The following is a 21,201-nucleotide window of genomic DNA, read 5'->3' on the forward strand; positions in this document are numbered from 1 at the left end:
TGGTTTGGGTGGATAACAAACATGACTGATAAGAACTTGTATTGTTTTACTGGTGTCTGGGGCTTTCTTAATGTGAACTAGGTGGCCACGTTGGACATTAGTCTTGAGGTCTCTCCAAACATTAGAAATAAAGTATGACCCTGGTGTACCACTTCTGGGTTGTAAAAAATTGAGCAAAATGGAGATATCTCATAAAAATACCAAAATGCAAGGGAGGTCCATTAATCCTTAAGACAAAAAGCTTCAGAAGAGTTTACAGAGCAAACACCCATCCCCAAGGAATTCATGATTCCAGAATACGTCCCCGGGAGGGCAGATTCCCGTCCCCCCCCCCCCACACACATCACAGGTATCTCTAATCCTCACCAGGAGGAGAAAGGTAGAAACAAGAGAACAATGAGAAAGATAAAGTGTAACCAGCCTCATGTTGAAAAGGTATAAAAACTTAGAGGTTTGTTTCCTCTGGGTCGCTCTTGTCCAGAATGCAGGGTGACCCTAGTATACTAGTTTCAATAAAAAAAAAAACCTCATGCAAATTGCAGTGGCCTCCTTCCTGATTCTTCGAGAGTGGGGTACTCACACTGAATACAACAGGGCAGATACCCAAAGGACTCTGTCTTAGTTTGGGTTTTATTGCTGTGAATAGATACCATGACCAAGGCAACTCTTATAAAGAACATTTAATTGGGGATGGCTTACAGTTTCAGAAGTTCAGTCCATTATCATGGTAGACATGGTACTGGAGGAGCTGAGAGTTCTATATCTGATCCAGAGGCAGCCAGGAGAGGACTACCTCCTGCAGGCAGCCAGGAGGAGGGTTTCTCTCTTCCACACTGGGTAAAGCTTGAGCGTAGGACCTCAAAGCTCAGCTCCTCAGTGACGCACTTCCCCCAACAAAGCCACACCTACTCCAACAAGGCCACATCTCCTAATAGTGCCACTTCCCATGAAGAAAGCATATTCAAACCACCCCAGGCTCTATATTCTACCACAGAGATACTATGAGTCACTGCTTCTCTAATCACAATTGCTAGGAAATGGCAGCAGCCTGGATGTCCATCCACTGATGAATGGATGATGAAAATGGTCATATAGACACCTAGTGGGATTTTATTCAGCTGTAAAAAAAAAAATGAAATTAAAGAATTTGTAGACAAATGGATGGAACTGGAAAAAGGTATACTAAGCAAGGTGGCCCAGCACCAAAAGGACAGATGCTCAGTATTATATGCAGGTCCTAGCTTTGTGTGCTTAGTTTTATTTGTTTAACTTAGAATACTTGTGGAAGCCAGGAAACTAGGGAGGGAACAGTTGTGGGAGGTTGGGATAGAACAGAGGTAAAGTAGAGAAGGGGAATTCTGGGGGTGGAATGGTTTAATTAGGAAATGGGATCAAGGAGCAGGGAGATGAGCAGGAAGAACAGAGGATAAACAAAATGAAGGCTGTACAAAAAATGCTGAATAGAAATCTACCATCTTGTTATCCAAATAAAAACCATGGAAGAGGGGCTAGAGAGATAGCTCTTTTGTGTTAACAAAATACAAAACCAATTAACCCAATAAAAACAATATTACCCCAATATTGGTTCCCAGCATCCACTTTGGGCAGCTTACCACCACCAATAAATCTAGCTTCAGAGGAACCAAGACCCTCTTCTGGTCTTTCTGGGCAATGGTACATACGTGCACACATATAAACATACACAGACACATACACAGACACAGACACAAATAAAACAAAACAAAAATTTAAAAATGGAGCTAAACTAATAATGACAAGCAGACGGAGATTTATTCAAGGTGAGCACATTGAGAAGAGGGACACAGATATTCAGAGTTTCTCTAAGTATCTTTTAGATGCTAACATGGAGACAGACTTTAAATAGAAGGCAAGAGAACCTCGTACTTAACAGCCCTGGCCAATGTGGTTTCACCACTGATCTGTGCCTCAGTTCCAGTCTCTCGTATAAGGGATTAGGCAAGTTGTTGGGCTCTGCAAAGCCCCTTCTTCTCTGGCTGGCGCCAGACTTCAACCTCCTCCTTCTCAGTGTGGAAGTCTTGGGTGGGGAATTCCAATTCCCTGGGGTTCTCTGTTTCAAGATGTCAGCCAGCCAGCCAGAAAGGCTCCGTAGGGCATCCTTCATTCAGGCAGACCAATTTCAGGGTTTACAGGAATGCAGGAGACTGAAGCTTGAAGCTGATTCCCCAAAGAGAGCATACAAAAGGTCTCTCTTCTCTATTCTGTGAAGAACTCTGCTGGGCTTGGAATGGGTATGAACCATCCATCTCACAAACTCAACTGTGTACTCTTTCAAAATGGTGGATTTTAAAAAGGCTCCACTTTCCTCTACCTGGACTCATCTAAGAAGCTATGTTAAAGCCAACCTGGGACCTGAGGTCGCCTTCCTCACATGCACGGAACAGTTTGCCTGTGTGATAGTTAAATGCTCATCCCTTGTAGCCATTGTCTTGGTTTTCTATAAACTGAATGAAAAGCATAGGCAAGATGGAGAGAAAATGAGATGTCTCCCACCATTTTAACCTAATTGTAATTAACTATGTATGTATGTATGTATGTATGTATGTATGTATGTATGTATGTTTGTATGTATGTGTGTTTATGCAGGGGCACATGTATGCATTTGAGAATCCAGTACCCTTGTTTTGGATTTGTGTGTTCATGTGTTCTCTCTCTTCTCCATTCCTCCTATTTCTTCTTCCTCCCCCTCCTCCTCCTCCTCTTCCTCCTCCTCCTCCTCCTCCTCTTCCTCTTCCTCCTCCTCCCTCTTCCTCTCCCCCTCCTTCCTCCCCCCACCCGTCTTCTTATGTTTTGAGACAGGGTCTCATGTTGCCCAGACTGGCCTTGAATTGCTTTGCAGCTGAGACTAATCTTGAACTCCTGACCAGTTTATGCCAGTTTATCAATCCAGTGTTAGGATTAAAGGCATGCACTACTACAGGTATACCTAGCTGTATGCTAATCCCAAAGATGGGAGGAGAAAAACCACAGACCTAAACCATCTGGTCAAATTAATTAAAACAAACAATTAATTTAAGTAAGCTTTTATATTTGTGTACTCGGGCTACCTCCCGGTAAGGTGAGCTTAGAGAGGTCATCAACAGATGTGAGGTAGACAAGGCTTTAATAAAGCTCAGGGATGGGCTGAAGGAAGAGATGGCTCAACTGTTAAATGTTAGGCTCACAAGGAAAAATAAAGCTCTGAGGCAGGGGAGTACCAATGGGGGTTTGAAGAGTAAGGTAGGCAGGGTTACAGGCAGAACATGAGCATAACAAGGCAGGTTTAACAGCTTCCTGAAACAAAGACCTGGTAACAAGGTGGACATAGCAACCCTTTGGGAAAACAGATAGGGTTTCAAGATGGTTATAAACAACGGAATCTTTTGTTTTGTTTTGTTTTTGTTTTCTTGTTTTGTTTTTTGTTTTTCCATACAGGGTTTCTCTGTGTAGCCCTGCTTGTCCTGGAACTCACTCTGTAGACCAGGCTGGCCTGGAACTCAGAAATCCGCCTGCCTCTGCCTCCTGGCAAACAACTGAATCTTGAAGACATGATTGCCATTCCTGGAACAGGCAGTACAGAACCATTTTAGTTACACTTAGAAGTGGGGCGTGGCCCAATCCTTGAGAAGCAGGTTAAATCATAAACAGGAAGGAACCTAGTTTGTCTTTGGTGTAAGATGGCTTTTGAGCCTAAGATGGAAGCAGGCTATTCCTTCACTGTACTGTTTCTTTTTAAAGGATCTCTCTAAATATTCATGATTATTCACATCTTGTACTATCTTTTAGTCCTGCTTAATAAACTAATCCATGGTGTAGCGGGAAGGAGATGAGGAGGAAGTGGGTAGGAGAGAAAAAGCAAAACTAAAACAAAATGAAACAAAACAAAAAAACTCAACATCAAACACAGCTGGGCAGTGGTGCTGCACGCCTTTAATTTCAGCATTTGGGAGGCAGAGACAGGTGGATCTCTGGGTTCGAGGCCAGCCTAGTCTATATAGTGAGTTCCAGAACAGCTAGGGCTACACAGAAAAACTCTGTCTTGAAAACCCAAACCAAACCAGCCAAACGAAAAACAAAAATACAAACCTGCCACAAACAAATAAATAAAAATCCAAATCAAATAAGCAACAAAATCCAAAACATCACCGAGCTTGCTTTCCTGTGACTTGTCCTGAAGCTATTTTCTGTGGTGCAGAAGTAACTGGCTTTTCTTGATGGAAGTCCCTCAGTGAGGAACTCCCAGGCTATGCTCTGAGAAAGGGGCACTTGGTGCACCTTGCTGATCTGTAACTCCAGTGGACTTTAAACTCCTTTCACTTTGAAAAACGGATCCCTGCAATTTACTTCTTGCATCTTCTACTTTTCTGAGCATAGTTTCACAGTAAAAGACCTGCAGCCAAGCTCTCTGACTCTCAAGCAAGGAAGAGGGCTATGGGATGAGGAGCAGGCTATGTTCCTACCATCCCCCACTTTGTTGTGCACCCACCTTTCCAGGTGAGAAGTCACTGCAAACTAAGTCTGTTAGCCAGAGAGTCACAAACTGTCTCAGCAGGGAACTGGTCCTGTCTCTAAGAGGCAAATGCTGCTTGAGGTATGGTATGCTGAGCAGTAGCGGGCTTCTGCTTCTCCTTCTCCTTCTCCTTCTCCTTCTTCTCCTTCTCCTTCTCCTTCTCCTTCTTCTCCTTCTCCTTCTCCTCCTTCTCCTTCTCCTTCTCCATCTCCTTCTTCTTTCTCCTCATTCTTCTTTCTCCTTCTCCTTCTTCTTCTTAAAAGATTTGTTTTATTTATATGAGTACATTAGTACACTGTAGCTGTTTCCAGACACACCAGAAGAGGGCATCAGATCCCTTTACAGATGGTTACCATGTGGTTGCTGGGAATTGAACTCAGGACCTTTGGAAGAGCAGTCAGTGCTCTTAACCACTGAGCCATCTCTTCAGCCCAGTAATGGGCTTCTAACATTACTTTCTTACATACACACTGGTCCTGGGCCAGATAAAAGAGTGCATGGTTGTTTGAGAAGATGCTAAGCCACACTCTGGCCTTAGAAATACTTACCATGCTGCTGAGTTAGCCCTAAGATGGCACCCAGGGAGATAATATCTTTAATCAGTACATTTTAGGTTCCAAAACACATTTAGCTGGGCAGTTCTCTGCTCATAAGGATCTTATCTTCTCTCCATGAAAACGAGAGACTTTCCAGATGATTCTTCTTCAGCCTCTCCAGTTCCTTCAGGAGCTGCCTTTTGTAAAGTTTTCAATTTCATCCACAGGGAACTCAGACAGCCTCTCTTTGGGCGCCATCTTACAACAATGTGCTTGCCCCTCCCACAATTCTTTAAAGGTGTATGCTAAGGAAATTGAGAATTCAAGGTTTTTCCTATTCTTCTGACTTTTTTCCCCCTTTACTACTGGACACAGAAGCCTCAGTATAAAACTTAAAGAACCAGCATAAAACAACAAAAATGCCATTTGGCCCAAATATTCCAGAGTACACCCTGAGTTAATATGATTATATTAGGTTCTTTCAGTTTCCTGATAGTCCGTGTTTATGACAAGTATTGGGTCTTCATGGTGGTTTGTGTGTCATCTTGTCTCTTGGTTTAGCTGTTAAACCTTCACAAGTATGAGTTGCTGTTCTTGTTTTGTGTGTGAGACTGTAATACAGAGTTGTTTTTTTTTTTTTTTTCAGCCTAAATACTTGGTTTCCTGACCTTCTGTGGCCTCTTTCAAGAAAACTGGCTGCTCACTGGGTGTGGTGGTACATGCAGGTCTTTAATACCAGCACCTGGGAGGCAGGCAGGCAGATCTTTGAGTTAGAAGCAAAGTCTGGTCTACATAGTAAGTTCTAAGATAGCCAGGGTTACACAGAGAAACCCTGTATTGAAATATTAATAAAAGAAAGAAAAAAAGAAAAAAAGAAAGAGAAAGAAAGGAAATAGTATTTAAAGTTGATCCAGTCCAAGCTAAAGTACAGACATACAAGGATTAATTATCAAGCTGTCATGGGACTAGGGACTTAGGAGGCAGAGGCAGGAGGATGAGAAGGTAGAGGTAAAGGTCATCTTCTGTTACCTAGTGATTTTTTTTTTTTTTTTAAACAGGGTTTCCCTGTGTAACTCTGGCTGTCCTGGAATGCACTCTGTAGACCAGGCTGGCCTTGAACTCAGAAATCTACCTGCCTCTGCTTTTCAAGTGCTGGGATCAAAGTTGTTACCTACCAGTTTTTGAGGCCATCCTGGGCTGCATGAGATCACATGTCAAACAGCAGCCACATCAGCCACAGAACAAGATAGCCATGGCAACAACAAAAGGCTTTAGAGGAAGACTGAAGGCGACACAGGAAGTCAGAGCAGCTGCTCATACCTCATCCAGCTCGCAATTCTTGCTGGCTGAGTCAGAAATGTAACTAATAAAACAGAGACTGGACACAAGAATGTTGCCTGTTTTCTGCAAGAACACTCTCAAGGATGTTGACAACAGTGAAGGAGCTGTGTGTGCTCAAGGTCTAGAAGAGAACCACTGCAACACTCCTTTCTTATGTCAATAACGTTTCCCTCACAGAACCACTCTCAAATCTCATTTATAAAGGAAAAACTTCAGGAAAAGTAAACAGCGAACTGTTACACTCAATTTCCACCCTGCTTAGTCGTTAAATCGCATGAATTACATCCTTTGAACAAAGTAACCTGAAAAGATGCTTTGATTCTGTAGTCACAGGTCAGCCATCACAGAGGCGCCAGCTGGAGAGGGACGCCTCCCTCTTGAGGAGCTTGTACTCATGACTTGCATATATATTCTGTCTGTCTCCCTCTTCCTCTGTATCTCTCTCTCTCCCTGTCTCCCCTCTTGCTCTCCCTATCCCTTTCTCCTCTCTACCTCCCCCCCCTTTCCCTATCTCTATTTAAATCTGGAAATGTGCTCTGTCCCTACTCCTTTCTTAATAAGCTAGCTAACTTGTGTCTAGCCCTGAAAGTAGTCAAGGACCGGGCTTTATGTGAATGGAAACTCCTCAGGCTACCGGCAGCAGTGTTGGGCTTCATCTGCCCACTGTGGACACTATCAGAATAGTTAAACTAAGAAACAGTGACACCAGCCAAGGCTGGAAGGGTGCCCGTGACCAGATAACATATCCATGACTACTGGGAATGTAAAACTGTGTTGTCACATGTGGAAAAGAATTTGATACTTCTAAAAAAATTAAGCATGGAGCTACATACCACTCAGCGATTTTATCCTAGACATCTATCCCCCCCCACACACAAAATCCATGCAGAAAAATAACATAACTTTGAATTGTGGTTTTATTTGTAATCAATAAAAAATGGAAATAACTTAAGAGATGGCTGAACAAATACATTTATCCTATGAACTACTACACAACAATGAAAAAGAACAAACTATTGATATTACTCGTCAATAATGCTAAGCCTCTAAAGAATTATACTGTGTGTGTGAGAAAAAGAGGGGAGAGAGAGAGAGAGAGAGAGAGAGGAAGAGAGAGAGAGAGAGAGAGAGAGAGAGAGAGAGAGGGAGAGAGGGAGAGGGAGAGGGAGAGGGAGAGAGAAAGTGTTAATATCTATTTATATAATGAGTCGACACAAAAACACAGGGCTAGCTTCCAAAGAAGTAAAAGTTTATTCTGGAGCCAAACTTGAGTGACAAGGACATGGGAACACAGAGCTAGGTTACCCGGGTCCCATGTTCCTACATGAAAGCAGTTTCCTAGTAGCAGAACAAAGACAGTCACCAATCAAGACAATTTTAAAATACAGTGGTGGGTACACAAGAGAGGTGGCTAAAGTAAGGAAGGTCTCCAATGCTACCTGATGCCATTTTTTAGCTTTTGGTCTCTTAAGTTATTAAGTTCCAAAAGTCTTATCTGTTAATCACAGACTTACATTCCTACACAGAGGTGGGCAAGGAGATGGTTATTCAGGGGAGCTAAAGCTAGAACAAATAAGGTATAAGTTGGCTCGGGAACTGCACTATTTCAGCGTCTCCATATCCTGATACCTCTATCCAGTTAATCAGACCCTGCAGCATGTTTTTAGGAAATCTCCTTCATAGACACTTTTGAAGTAACAAAACTGTAGATATGGACATCACATGAGTAGACTCCAAGAGCTAGGGACAGAGGTGGAGGAGCAAGGGCCTCCAAGCCGTTCCTCTGCTGAGCCGTTCCTCTGCGGAGGAAATGCTCTACACTGGGCTGGGTCCACACAGGTTGAAATTTGTACTATAGTTTTGCAAAACATTGTACGGGGAATATAAGATGAATCCAGAGTTTCTCTATTTTTCTGATACCTGAACACACAAGAATAAAGATCTCTAAATAGAAGTCCAGAGTTTCTCTATTTTCCTGATACCTAAACACACAAGAATAAAGATCTCTAAATAGAATGAAAAAAAAAACCCTAAACAAATGAGATTATTCATTTTAGCCAGATCTAAATCTTGACAAGATTTCAGAAAGTCTCCAAATTTGATGATAATTGTATCAGTTTACATAATAAAGTGTCTTCGATTCTAGGAGATAGATACACAGCGAATTGTTCAGAGCTGAAGAATCTAGACTCTGTAACTTACAACTAAATAATGCAGGAAAAAGGAAAAAAAGCCACATATAGATTTGTGTGTGGTGTGTTTGGTATGTATGTGTTCAAGGCTGGGAAACATTTAGAGGGTTGTACCCCAAGAAATGCTAATAATGAGTAAAAGTCATGCTGGGGTCATTGAAATATTTCCCTTTCCCTTATGTGCAAAATCTGTCTTCCAAAAGAAGACATTTAGCAATAAGATTGAAAGGCTCTCCTGTGAGGTAATCCATCGCCAGAGGACAGAGAATGACTGGGCAGGTAACAGCCACTTTCTTTTCCCCACCGCTGGCTGGCTGTGTGTTTTGTCTTCTGAGCCTTCACTGGGAAAGTGAAACTTAAGGTTGTGTACTTGAGTCTGCTTCAGCACCTCCTCCTTCTCAGGGTGGTGTGTGTGTGTGTGTGTGTGTGTGTGTGTGTGTGTGTGTGGATGGGGGGGGGGCTCTGGTGAGGGAGATCAAACTCTAGGCAGACCATAGACGTTTAGAGTACAAGAATGTCAACATTCGGAAAGGAAAGCAGGGAAGAGCCGTGGAGATGGGGGGGGTGGTATCACACGATAGAACATACAGAAATGATCTTGGTAAAGAATCACTAAAACTTGGTTAGCCGTTGCTTTCTTTATAACAGCAAACTTTCTCACTCCATGCTACAGGGTCTACACTTCTATGAGCATGGCTGTCCTGGCCTCTGATGTGACTTGTCTCTGAAACAAGATTCCCCATCAGGGAGGAGACTGCTCTGTGGCACCTGCTCAGTCAACGACTTCTGTGACAAGTTTTTTGAGTGAGGCGATTAGGCATGACCTCCTGTTTGGGAATTTAACTTGACAAAAAGCTAGAAATTCTGCCAGTGGGGATTCCGATAACTCCGAAATTACTCCAAGTAGGCAGCCAGAGGAAAAGCTCCTTGGAGACTCAAGTTCACTTTTGGAACAAGTATTATGGCAGTTTGAACTTAAATTCTTCCCTCCCTGGCACCAGAAAAAAAAAAAAACAAACCAAACCAAACCAAACCAAAAAAAACTCCACACAACCACAATTTAGTCCTCTTCAGAAAAAGATATAGTACTTCATAATTTTATATGTCAACATTTGAAACAACGTAATGCCTTATGGGAAAGCTGTACTTATGTCCTTTTCTGTATCATAAGGGCAGGTTCTCTTTCTCTCTTTCCTTTCTTCTTTCCTTTCTGAGGCAAAGTCGAACTGTGTACCAGGCTGACCTTTAACTTGAAGCAGTATTCCTGCTTCTGCTTCCCAGGGGTTGGCATTACAGATGTGTGCCACCACCTCAGCAAGAGTGTGCGTTCCAGTTTCTTCCCTCTAATGCCAGAGTGTGGAATTATCACCACCCGGGCTTTACCAGCTGTCCCCAAAACATCCTTTACAGCAGAAAGGCACAGTTCAGGACACGTGGCTTATCTTCCCTACCACGTATGTCCCTGCCAGTCTGGGATTGTTCCTCATACTTTGGATTTTGATGACCTCGACTAGATTAATGAAGACAGCTAGTGGCTTTGCAGAACATCTGTCCCTTTGGGTTATTCAGATGTTTCTGTGGGAGCAGTCAGGGCAAAGGTTGGTGACAGGAGAGTAACAGGAGGGAGCTGTGCCCCTTTCTGCTTGTGACACCCTGTTACATTCTGTTCCTCGGAGTGATTGCACCAGTGACCTCCACTGATGCAGGAAGGACGCTTTGTTCTGACTACTTAGTGTTTACATGACTTACATCGTCTGCAGCCACAGTGTAACATTACATGCAGAATATTGCCGTAACTGGTGTGTATTTGTGGGAAAGTCCTTTGACACTGTATAATACCCAAGCTTCCCCCCACTCTCAGTTTACTCAATTATTCACTTGCATTGGTACAGAAAACCATTTTCTGACTCTCCTCCCATTCTTTGAGCAGAAAGGGATCCTGCTTAGGTTCCTCTTGTGCCTTTCTTTTCTCTTCTTTTCTTTTCTTTTCTTTCCTTCCTTTCCTTTCCTTTTCTTTTTGTACCGAGACAGGGTTTCTCTGTATAGCCCTGGCTGTCCTGGAACTCACTCCGAAGACCAGCTTGGCCTTGAACTCAGAAATCCGCCTGCCTCTGCCTCTCAAGTGCTGGGATTAAAGGCGTGCCCCACCATGGCTCTGCCGCCTCTTGTGCTTTTCTTTGACCCAATCTGGGAAGCAACATTTCCTCAAGCATCTCTGGTTTCCTTTGTTTGAGAATAGCAGCTAGAAGCCAGAAGCCACGTTCTGGATGTGCCTCTGAGTGTCACCCATCCATGCATGCTCAGTGGGGCAAGCTGGGGAAAGTACGCACACACATATGTGCGCAGCTCTCTAACTGCCCACCAAGAACCGTGGCTCCATGCAGACCCAGAGCTGCAGGGCTTGGTTCCCATTCTTCACCTTTGGCTCTCTTCCGGGGCAATTTCGAACGAGTGGCCAGTTCTAAACTGTTGTGGATTTGCTCATTCAATTCTGCTTCTGGGTATAACTAGTCTCTCACCTCTACCAGCGTCCTCTCATGTGGACCCACTCCTCACCCTGCCTGTGCCTTTTCAACACATGGAACCCCACTCCAGTCCTCTAGGCCCAGGCAAACTGCATCTGCTCTATGTATGTATGGATTCTTCAAGGAGGGTAGGTTCTGACATGGGTCGTGGGCATGTTGTCTCCCTCCGAACCCCCATCCTGGGTCACTGTGGGGCGCTGCTGGAATCTACTTCAGGGATGTGTACCTCGCTCAGTCTACCTCTTGGTTAGAGCCCTGAACTGTTCTGGAAGGTAAGGAGAGAGCAGGGAAGAGTCCGAATAGGAGTTATAATGGGTTCTTGCATCATCCAGGGATCTCCTGTCCATGATTGACCCCGGTCCATTCCGTACTGGTACAGATTCCAGTCACTTGCTTCGCTGAACAAGCAGGATTGGGAAAAAAAGTCACTTGGCTATAAGGAGCTATTTGCTAATCATCACTGGGAGCAAATACAGTTTGTTCCCTAGAACGCTACAAATGTGATATAGTGATCAAACTATCAAATTTATAACATCTTCTTTTCAGCCTCCCCTCCCCCACCCCCCAGTTTTTGATGTTTCTGTTTTTTGGATACAACTGAGCAGATAGAAGAATCTGGTCACATAATTGGTTGGTTTGCAAATGTATTGGAGACAATGTATTTGTCCACGATGTGTCTACCTCAACCACTGATCAAGAGACTATGTATTGCTGTGAGGACCTGAGAACTTTTTATTACCAAACATGGAAATCTTTTCTTATTATCAACAACTTTGTATAGCTCATGCTTCACGCACGCGCGCGCGCACACACACACACACACACACACACACACACACACACACACTATAGGCAGGCAGACATATTTATTTGCATATCTTATGTTGAATTACAACAGCAAAACAAAATATAGACTTGCCAGATTTCATAAAGTCCTGGTAGCTTTGGATTAGGGGCATCTCTCTGTCACTTGTCCAGTGCTGGGGATGGGGAGTGGGGGACCCCTCTCAGAACAAGCATATGTGGAAACCTCATTCCGACTAGCCCAGCAGCTAACAGATCCCTCCACCCCCTCCCCCCGTAGCCTGTATACACAAGATACATCTGTAAAGAGCTAGCAAGCATTTCATGTGTGAGCACCCCAGAGCCTTCCAAGCAGGCTCGGCTAGGCTGTGTCCCCAGATGTCTGTCCCTTCATGGCCACCTAGTCTGCTAATTGCAGTGGTCTGCTATTTCCCCGCAAAGGGTGGGACTGGTCAGAGGTCCTGTCAGAATATTGCTTTCAGCACTTAGCGATTTGTCGCTGCCCTGAGTTAGGCATAAACTCTTTGATAAAATAAAAATCTAACATTTTATCCTATAGAATTGGGATTAAACGTAGAGGCACAAAAGAACACTGTGTAGATAAAATTATTTTCAGTGTTTAACGATGAGTCTGGCAATTAACAGAGATGCAGTAAATGTTACCCTCGCTATCTCCTTACCCCCTGGGGACAGCTGGTTATCTGCTGCTGGCTCTCAGAGCCGAAGGTACAGCAACGGTATTTCCAATCTTAAAATTGCAGATAAAAAAGAGCGCGGATCCAGGAGTCACCGGGCCAGGTCTTGCGAGTACGCTGTGATCCTCCTGGTGCTGACGACTGTGGGTTCCTTGGGGGTGCACATACCCATTCCTCCTGTAAGCCCGCCCTCCCAAGCAGCCTGAGTTTCGCTTTCCTTTGGATCTAGGGGAAAACGAAAGCTTAGCGGTGAGGGGGGTGTGGCCGGGCGTGCAGAAGGCTTGGCCAGCAGTGCCAGGGCGGAGCTGCAGGCGGCTGTGCCCAGGGGACAGCAGACACTCCTGAGCTGCTAGGCTGGGAAGCCGCAAGACTGCTCTGCTCCGCGGTGCCACGTCCTCCTCTGGAGCTCCTTGCAGATCCCGCTCGGTCTTCTCTTCGCTCTTGGGCTTGACTCCGCTTTTGAGGCAAGTTTGGGGCTAACTTTGAAAGTATCCTTCATCCGCCAGAGCTTTGATTATACATCTCCAGATGATAAAGAATTTCCTTGGGCTACGCAAATAGTGGCGGTCTGTATTCTTGGCATGTATATATACTGGGCCAATGGATTTGCTTCCCAAGTGCATTTATTATTCAGATTGTAGTCGTGATTTATGTTTAATTAAAAAAAAATGACCAAAGTGGCTTGTTAAAATTTCAAACAATGCAGACAGATGTGTAGAGATGTTTCTCTTAACTTGCAATGCAGTATCATTTTTATGTATACTTTATCAGAAACCTTCTTAATGCATATCTTTAACATTGTTTGTATCTTGCTTCTTGTTGGGTGCCTTTCCAGGCCAGTATTTTAACTGATACTTCGTATGAGAAGTGCAGATTTATTTAAATAACTCATGGACATTTAGGTTATATCCTATATTTTCCTGGTATAGGTGTGTTATCAACAAGTATCACTTTTTATGCCCTTGTGCAAATACTCAATCACACTTTAGGAGAAACTCCTAAAATAGAAATCAGTGGACTGAGAAACTGGAGAGATTTTTGTCAAATATCCTAAGTCAGGGTGTTTTAGACCTGTTCCCTGGCCTGGTTTTCATCTTCCGTGAAGAAAGCTAAATATGCTTTTAAGCATAAAACAACAAAACAAAACAAAACAACCCCAACTCCCTTGGAAGTCCAAGTTTGTGGTGTTTCAAAGTTACAACTTAATTTCATACTTAGTATTTTAGGTAGTCTATACCTTAGAATTGACTCAAAGTGAGGCAAATATCTCAGAACATTTTAGAATGTTTCCTGTGAAGTGTCCTTTGTGTGCTTGGATACCGCCACCTCCTTTGTTCATAAGAACAAACTGGGCAGAAAGTGGTCTGGGGGTGGTGGTGAGGTGTGTGGCTCGCTCCTGACTCTGGTGGTGAGGTGTGCGGCTCGCTCCTGACTCACTGGGCACTAGCAGAGGATTTAAAAAAGAGAGCTTTTTCCTTTTTTTTCCTTTCTCTCTTTCTCTCTCTCTCTCTTTTTTTCTCTTCACTCTGGAAAACTATGCTTCATGGTCTTGGCACGTTTACGAAACATTATGTTTATAAGGGAGAAAACTCACATTGTCTCCCAGTTGAGTGTGTCATGTGACTGGTCTGTGGCCAGAGCCCCCATGGGCACTGGAAAGGTGTATGAGGATCTTCAGGTTGAGGATATGTCTAAGGGCAGGCTACAAAGAACACCAATCATAGCACCCCACACGGCCCAGAGGAGCCCCAAGCACTCTGTTAGTCTGGCTTTCCTCTGGAAAGATCTGATTTTGCCCGTTATGCTCCCATTGCTCATAAAATCCGAGCAGAGCAGATCGTTAAGGACGAGGTCAACGCCCAGAGCAGTGGTTCATACCTTTAGAAATCCCAGGGATTTTAGCCCTAGGGAGGCTGAATGAAGCAGGGGCATTAGAGTTTGGATGTGGTGGCTCAGCTCACATTTGTAATTACTGCATTGGAGGGGCTGAGGCAGGAGGAGTTCTGCTGAGAATCTGAGGCTAGCCTAAGCTACATAGTGAGACCCTATTCAAAACATATGTGTGCAAAAATTTGAGGCCAGTGGACCGCGTTACTAGGGCTTGTCTCAGAAGGTTTGAAGACGAGGCTGCTTGGGTATTGCTGGCATTGTGACTTTTATCGGTCATTTATATCTGGGAACTGTTCTCCCCAGACCCTGAAGGTGAATGAACAGCCAGGGAGAGACTCATCACTCAGAATTCCTATATCGTGTCACTGGCTCGCTAGCTCTTTCTCTCAAGATCCTTGTTGATTCCCTGACCTACGGCGGTTTTTTCCCCACCATCTCCCCTCATTGCAAGCTTCAGCAAGGATGGAGCTAGGCTTCTGCTTTGGAGCCAGCTTGCCTCGAATCAGTGGGAGGGTTTGGGAATGCAGCGTCCTCTGCGCTGGCTGGCAGCTGTATGCCTGGTTCAGCCTCATCCTGTCTGCCCACTTGCCCGTACATCGTACATCTCCATTTCCTTCCTCATGATGCTCTGCTACCTGCCTGCCCTCCGTGCACTGGCTCTGCTACCCAAGTGTGAGCTGTACGTGTGCTCTGCCCAGTGAGAGCTGCTTCCCTCAGGGCGAAGAAGCTTCCATCTGTCTGTCCGTCAGTTCATTACCCTTTAACTCTGAGTTCCAAATAATGAACTGATTAGTAGTAAAATAAACCTCATGTATTTGTTCTGCTACCAAAACAAACTGCCTCCAAGTAACAACCCACCTTCCTCCAGCCTCATGCCCTTGCCTCCCTCCAAAATAGTTACCTAAACTTGATTTTTATTTTCTATTTAGAATTTTTTTTTACCATACACATGTATTGACAATTTTCCACTGACATTAAGTTTGAATCTATAGTAAGGAATGAAATAATGTTTTCTGAATTTTTCTCCTGGTGGTGGTAGTGATGTGTGTGAGTGTGTGTATGAATATTTGTGTGTGTGTATGTGTATGTCTGTCTATCTATATGGATGTATGCATGAAGGCCAGAGGTCACCTTCAGTGTAGTCCCTCAGTAGCTATCTACCTTGTATTTTGAGACAGGATCTCTTGTTCTGGAGACTACATACAGATGTGCACATCTGTCTTATCCTGGAGACTACATACAGATGTGCACATCTGTGAATTCTGGGGGATCAGACTACCAAGCAAACACTTTGCAGATTGAGCCATCTCCCCAGTCCTGAGATTGGCTGTTTTGAGCAGACATTTCATTTTTAATAGATTTACTTACTTTTGATTTATGTGCCCCAGGGTTTGCCTGCATGTGTGTGTGTGTGTGTGTGTGTGTGTGTGTGTGTGTGTGCATCGCACAGAGCAGCGCATCAGAGCCTCTAGAGCTAGAATTCTGAGTTGCCATGTGGGCCCTGGGTTCTCTGTAAGAGCGGCTCTTCAGGCTAGGTCATCTCCCTAGCTCCCTTGAGTAAATATTTCGCCTGTAAGATTCAGCCTGCTGTGACATGTGCTGTAGCCTATCCACATCCATTGGTGAATGCTCGATACCTGTCCTGCTGTGACATGTGCTGTAGCCTATCCACATCCATTGATGAATGTGCGATACCTGTCCTGCCGTGACATGTGCTGTAGCCTATCCACATCCATTGGTGAGTGCGAGATACCTGTGGTCTGTATAATACAAGCAGTGCTGATATGATCATGTTTCACATGTCTCTAAGGACACACTGGAGAATTTCCTTACAGGGTTTAGATGTAGTTCAGTGTAGATCATTTGCCTAGCACTAGAGAGGGCCTAGATTCATCTCCAGCACTGCAAACAAACTAGCTAACAGAGAGAGAGAGAGAGAGAGAGAGAGAGAGAGAGAGAGAGAGAGAGAGAGAGAGAAAGGAAGGGAGAGAGCTCTTGAAAATTTGGCATTTGATTTCAGTTTAAAAGATGATGATATCAAAATTTTTCCTCAGTTGATTTGGGCCTTTTTATTCCTATCTCATAGTAGCATATAAAATCCTATTTGGGAGGCTGGCATGGGATGGCACTGGGTAAAGGCATTTGCTGCTAAGCCTGACAACCTCAGTTTGATTCCTAGGGCTTATGTGGAGGGAGATGGCTGACTAACAGGTTGCCTTCTGACCTCCATTTGTGAGCCATGGAATTCATGCACACACACACACACACACACACACACACACACACACACACACACACATACACACACATGATAAAAAAAATCACAACAAAAACTTCTAATCTTTAAAAATCATGTTTAGGTCCAGCAAGCTAGCTCAGCTAGTAAAGGTACGTGCTGCACATTCTTGGGGCCCTGGGTTCAATCCCCAGACAGAACCCACACAGTTGAGTTGTCTTCTGGTTTCTGCATATGTGCGGTGGCACATATCCATGTGTGTGTGTGCACACACATGTTACTAAAGTTTAAAAAGAAAAAAAAAATCCTATTTACCCATCCCCCTCCAATGCTTAGCTCAGTAAAAGTTTTAAATATGTATTTTATTTTTAATTGACACATAGGAATCGTACCAATTCCTCCTGGGTGTGGTGGCCTTGCTTCCTGCCATTCTGGTACTCAAGAGGCTGAGGCAAGTCTTGGCTACAGAGTAACATCTTTCCTCAACACAGCCTCCTCATCTGGGTTCTTATAATCAAAGGCATATCGCATGGCTTCTCAATTCAGCACATTTGTCGTGTGTGGTGATCAGATTCTGTCAGAATTACTGACTGTTCCCAAAAGGATAGTGTAAAATGATATCATATCATGGTGTCACTTTGCGTTGCCATGACTGGTAGCTTACTTCTTGAGTGTTTGTATTTCCTTCCATTTTCTGTTTGGAGTTGCCTATGCAAATTCACTTATGCAAATCTTCTTAAAATGCTCTGCAGAACTTACCCAGATCCCCTTTCCCCAGAAACCCAGCTTTCCCCCACCACCCATACAACCTTACTCTTTGCATCAAGATTCAATAAGGTCTCATTCTGTAGCCCAGGCTGCCCCAAACTTATTATCCCTTTCCCTCAGCCTCGCAAGTGCTGGCATTACTGGTGTTTAGCAACATGCTTGGCTTGAAACCCTTAGCACCTACACCCTCTTGTTTTAGTAAACTTGGCTACCGTCTGACTTGTTCCATGAAATGTACCCTTATAAACACAACCAGACTTAGTTACTCATTTAGCCACCGAGTTCTGACTGGCTCCTTTTACAGATTGTAAACTGGTGCAAGACATGCATTGAGAATGTTACGTTTTTGGTGCTGGCAAGGTGGCCGAGGGAGGACTCAAGAGTGCATACTGCTCTTTGAGAGGACCAGAGTTTTGATTAGGGCAGCTAACCAAACCCTGTGATTCAAGCTCCGGGGGAATCTGGCGCCCTCTTCTGGTCTCCAACAGTACCTGCATTCGTGAGCACAAAGCCACTCTCAGACAGGAAGGAGAATTTATACACTAGGGTAAATGGGGGCAGTGCGAGAGTGGGGACAGGAGTTGGGATCCCTACACCTGTGTAGCTGTTAGGTGGGTATGGTGGTCTCCCTGAAATTCTAGTGCTTAACGGGTTGGGGAACAGGGAATCCCTGGAGTAAGCTGGGTAGCTAGACCAGACAGTATTGGGTCAACTATAGGTTCACTTGAGAGACTCTGCCTCAATGAATAAGATGGAAGGAAATCAAGGAAGACCCCTAATACCAGCCTTTCTCTCAAAAAGAATCTAACTGAGAGAGTCCTAGCTGAGTCCAGCTGATTAGGGCCCCATAGCCAATGGGCTCTCGGGCCTCCTGTTTTTCCTTGCCCTTGAGGAAAGAGAAACACAGGAACTCTTGTGTCGTGTGCGTGCTCTGGTGAAAGAGAAGGAGACACAGAGGAAACAATGCAATTGTGAGCTTCAGCTTAGACCTGTGGCTGTGCTGGGGATGAGAGGGAAGCTGCAGACAGAAGTTGAAACCCTTTCAAAAGGAACTGGGAAATCAAATGGCATGTGGCCTCTGAGGATCACTGGGTGTTTTCCACTTTCATAGTGTCCCTAGCTGAAGATGCCAGCCTGCCCTGTCCAGCTGGCTGCTGCGTCTGGCAGTGCCCTGCAGCTGCCCAAGCACACCAGAGAGAGAGGGGCAAGCAAGGCTGGCACAGCAGTTGGGACTTTTGTTCTCAAACATATGTGAGACTTCTGGGAATCCCAAAGAATTTTGGGGGAGAGTTTTACAGGTGGCCAATGTCTGTCTTGTCAGAAGGAAGTAATAAGAAGGGTTTGGGGTTCATAGTAGTACATTTCCTCTTTTTTTTTTTTTTTTTTTTTTTTTTTTTTTTTTTTTTTTTTTTTTTTTTTTTTTTTTTTTTTTGGTTTTTTGAGACAAGGTTTCTCTGTGTAGCCCTGGCTGTCCTGGAACTCACTCTGTAGACCAGGCTGGCCTGGAACTCAGAAATCTGCCTGCCTCTGCCTCCCAAGTGCTGGGATTAAAGGTGTGCGCCACCACTGCCTGGCCTCACATTTCCTCATTTGTAATATGATCTTGTGCTTACCAACCCCTGGTTTGGATGAAAGGGACTCAGTTGTCTTCTGGGTCTGGAAGGGATGAGCTTAAAGCATAGGTGGCACAAAGCCTTCCTGAGGACCGACAAGCTTCCCCCGGAAGTACCTTAGATGTCTGCAGGCATGTTCCAGGGGGTCAAGGATGTGGAGAGTAAGAGATTTGCCTATGAACACTCTCTCTCTACCCAGTGGAATGAACACCTTTTCCAGATGTTAAGGATGGAGAGTGAGGGGCCAGGAGACCATCGGCTTTGGGGTCCAGACCATTTGCTAAGACAGAGAACCCAGCAGGAAGGAGAGGCCAGTGGTAGACATGACCATCCATGCTGAGGAAGGATGGATGAAAGAAAGGGTGGAAGAGTTGGAATGTTCAGCTCGTCATTAATTCCTGTTTATAGCTGTCTAGACCCATCTTTCTCTAGCAGTGAGACCATGACCACATGGTCCCCCCATCTTACTGATACCTGTTGTTTTGTGTTTCCACAGAGGTTCCTTTGTCTCCGGCTTGTGTAGACTCTTCCTGGGAAGTGAAGTTGTGGACTCCTGACCTCCAGTCCTGCCAGTCCCAACCTCGGGGTTTGGGTGTGATCACTCATGGGCAAGGGGTTTGGGCTCCTGAGGAAAACCTGCCAGTCAGTTGTGGCTGAGCCTCAGCAGTACTCAGCGCTGGAGGAAGAGACGAGCATGAAGAGGAAGAGAGTGTTGTCTAGAGAACTCTGCAGTGCCTGGGACCGCCCTCATGGTCATTAGAGCCCCCCCCACCCCCAATAATCTTATCACTGTATAGAAATGCTCTGTGCACTCTCTGTTTTGGAAGTGGCACATTCCACATTAGCTTAATTTTAGTGACTTTTGTATGTTTAAAGAAGGCGCCCTGTTTATTTGTGAGCTGAAATCTGTCGCCCCTGAGACCGTTTGCTTTGACCTGTCATAGAAGCTCTTTGTTTGGACTCTGAGATTTGGGATATTCTCCTGGAGCTCACTGTAGACTGGATGGACACGGAGCTTCTCTCTGAGCCACGCTGACCCCCATTCTGACTCAGGAAGCAATAGCTCCCCACATGTGCTCTCAGTGTTTCTTTGCTTTCTCTTCTAGCAACTGCTGTGTTGCTCACTGTCAGTGTGTGATGTCGCCTTTCTCTAGTACGTTAGTAAGGCTTGCCGGTCATTTCACTTTTCAAAGCCTGATGCTCCCATAGCTCCTTTCTAGATTGTTCGCGAGCTCCCCGGTGAAGTCTTTTTGTCCGGGAGGGTATTTCTCTGGGTTTCATCTCCTTAGTAGACCCCAGAAACAAGCATTTGAGCTTTGTTCAGTGCTGCATCTTGCCTTCAGTATTTTTTTCCTCTTTATGTTGTAGGTCTGGTTGGTTTACACAACATCGGACAGACATGTTGCCTTAACTCCTTGATTCAAGTGTTCATGATGAACATGGACTTCAGAATGATATTGAAGAGGTACATCTATGTGGCTCTGCCTGATAGTGTAAATGTCACTCATGGTTTAGGATGTTTGTTCATTCAGAGTGACTTTGACTTCAAAAGTCTCCTTTCCAGATATGTCTGAGAAAAACTCTTATGTATTTTGTTCAGCAGGATATCCTCGTTTATAGTTTAAAAACACACACATGCTGGCCCTCACCTCTATTTGGTTTCAAGTCGTGTGGGTCATTAGTGCTCCTTTTAAAATATATATTTAAAAAATTATTGTTTTACGCATGTGGGTATGTTACCTACATGCGTCTCTGTGTGTCACATACATGTCCATGGAAGCCAGAGGAGGGAGTTGGATCCCATGGGACTGTGAGTCACCAGTAGGGGTTCTGTGAAAGAGCAGCCAGTATTTTTAACTGAGCCGTCTTTCTAGCCCCTACACACAATGCCTTTAATCTTAGCACTTGAGAGGCAAAGGCAGGTTGATTTCTGTGAGTTCAGGACCAGCCTCATCTATAATGATTTCCAAGACAGGGCTACACAATGAAACCCTGTTTTGAAAAACCAAAAAAAAATTAAAAAATAAAACCTCTCAGAAAAGATAAAGAGAGAGAGAGAGAGAGAGAGAGAGA

At 44.5% G+C, this 21,201-nt stretch overlaps 1 protein-coding gene across 2 annotated transcripts in view; it reads left to right on the forward strand.

Moving 5' to 3' along the window:
* The first annotated feature begins 12,715 nt into the window (after positions 1–12,715).
* Positions 12,716–21,201, forward strand: part of Usp18 (ubiquitin specific peptidase 18) — a 24,604-nt gene continuing 16,118 nt past the window's right edge. The window contains exons 1-3 of one of the 2 annotated variants that reach the window (XM_031383279.1): positions 12,716–12,800; positions 19,625–19,880; positions 20,497–20,593. In XM_031383279.1, the coding sequence (XP_031239139.1) occupies positions 19,733–19,880; positions 20,497–20,593 (245 nt within the window). In that variant the 5' untranslated portion in view covers positions 12,716–12,800; positions 19,625–19,732. Of the gene's footprint in view, positions 12,801–12,900; positions 13,086–19,624; positions 19,881–20,496; positions 20,594–21,201 lie in introns of those variants that run through there. The other variant, XM_031383277.1, reaches the window with a different exon arrangement.

Source organism: Mastomys coucha, unplaced genomic scaffold (assembly GCF_008632895.1).
Source record: "Mastomys coucha isolate ucsf_1 unplaced genomic scaffold, UCSF_Mcou_1 pScaffold20, whole genome shotgun sequence".
NCBI classification, from domain to species: domain Eukaryota; kingdom Metazoa; phylum Chordata; class Mammalia; order Rodentia; family Muridae; genus Mastomys; species Mastomys coucha.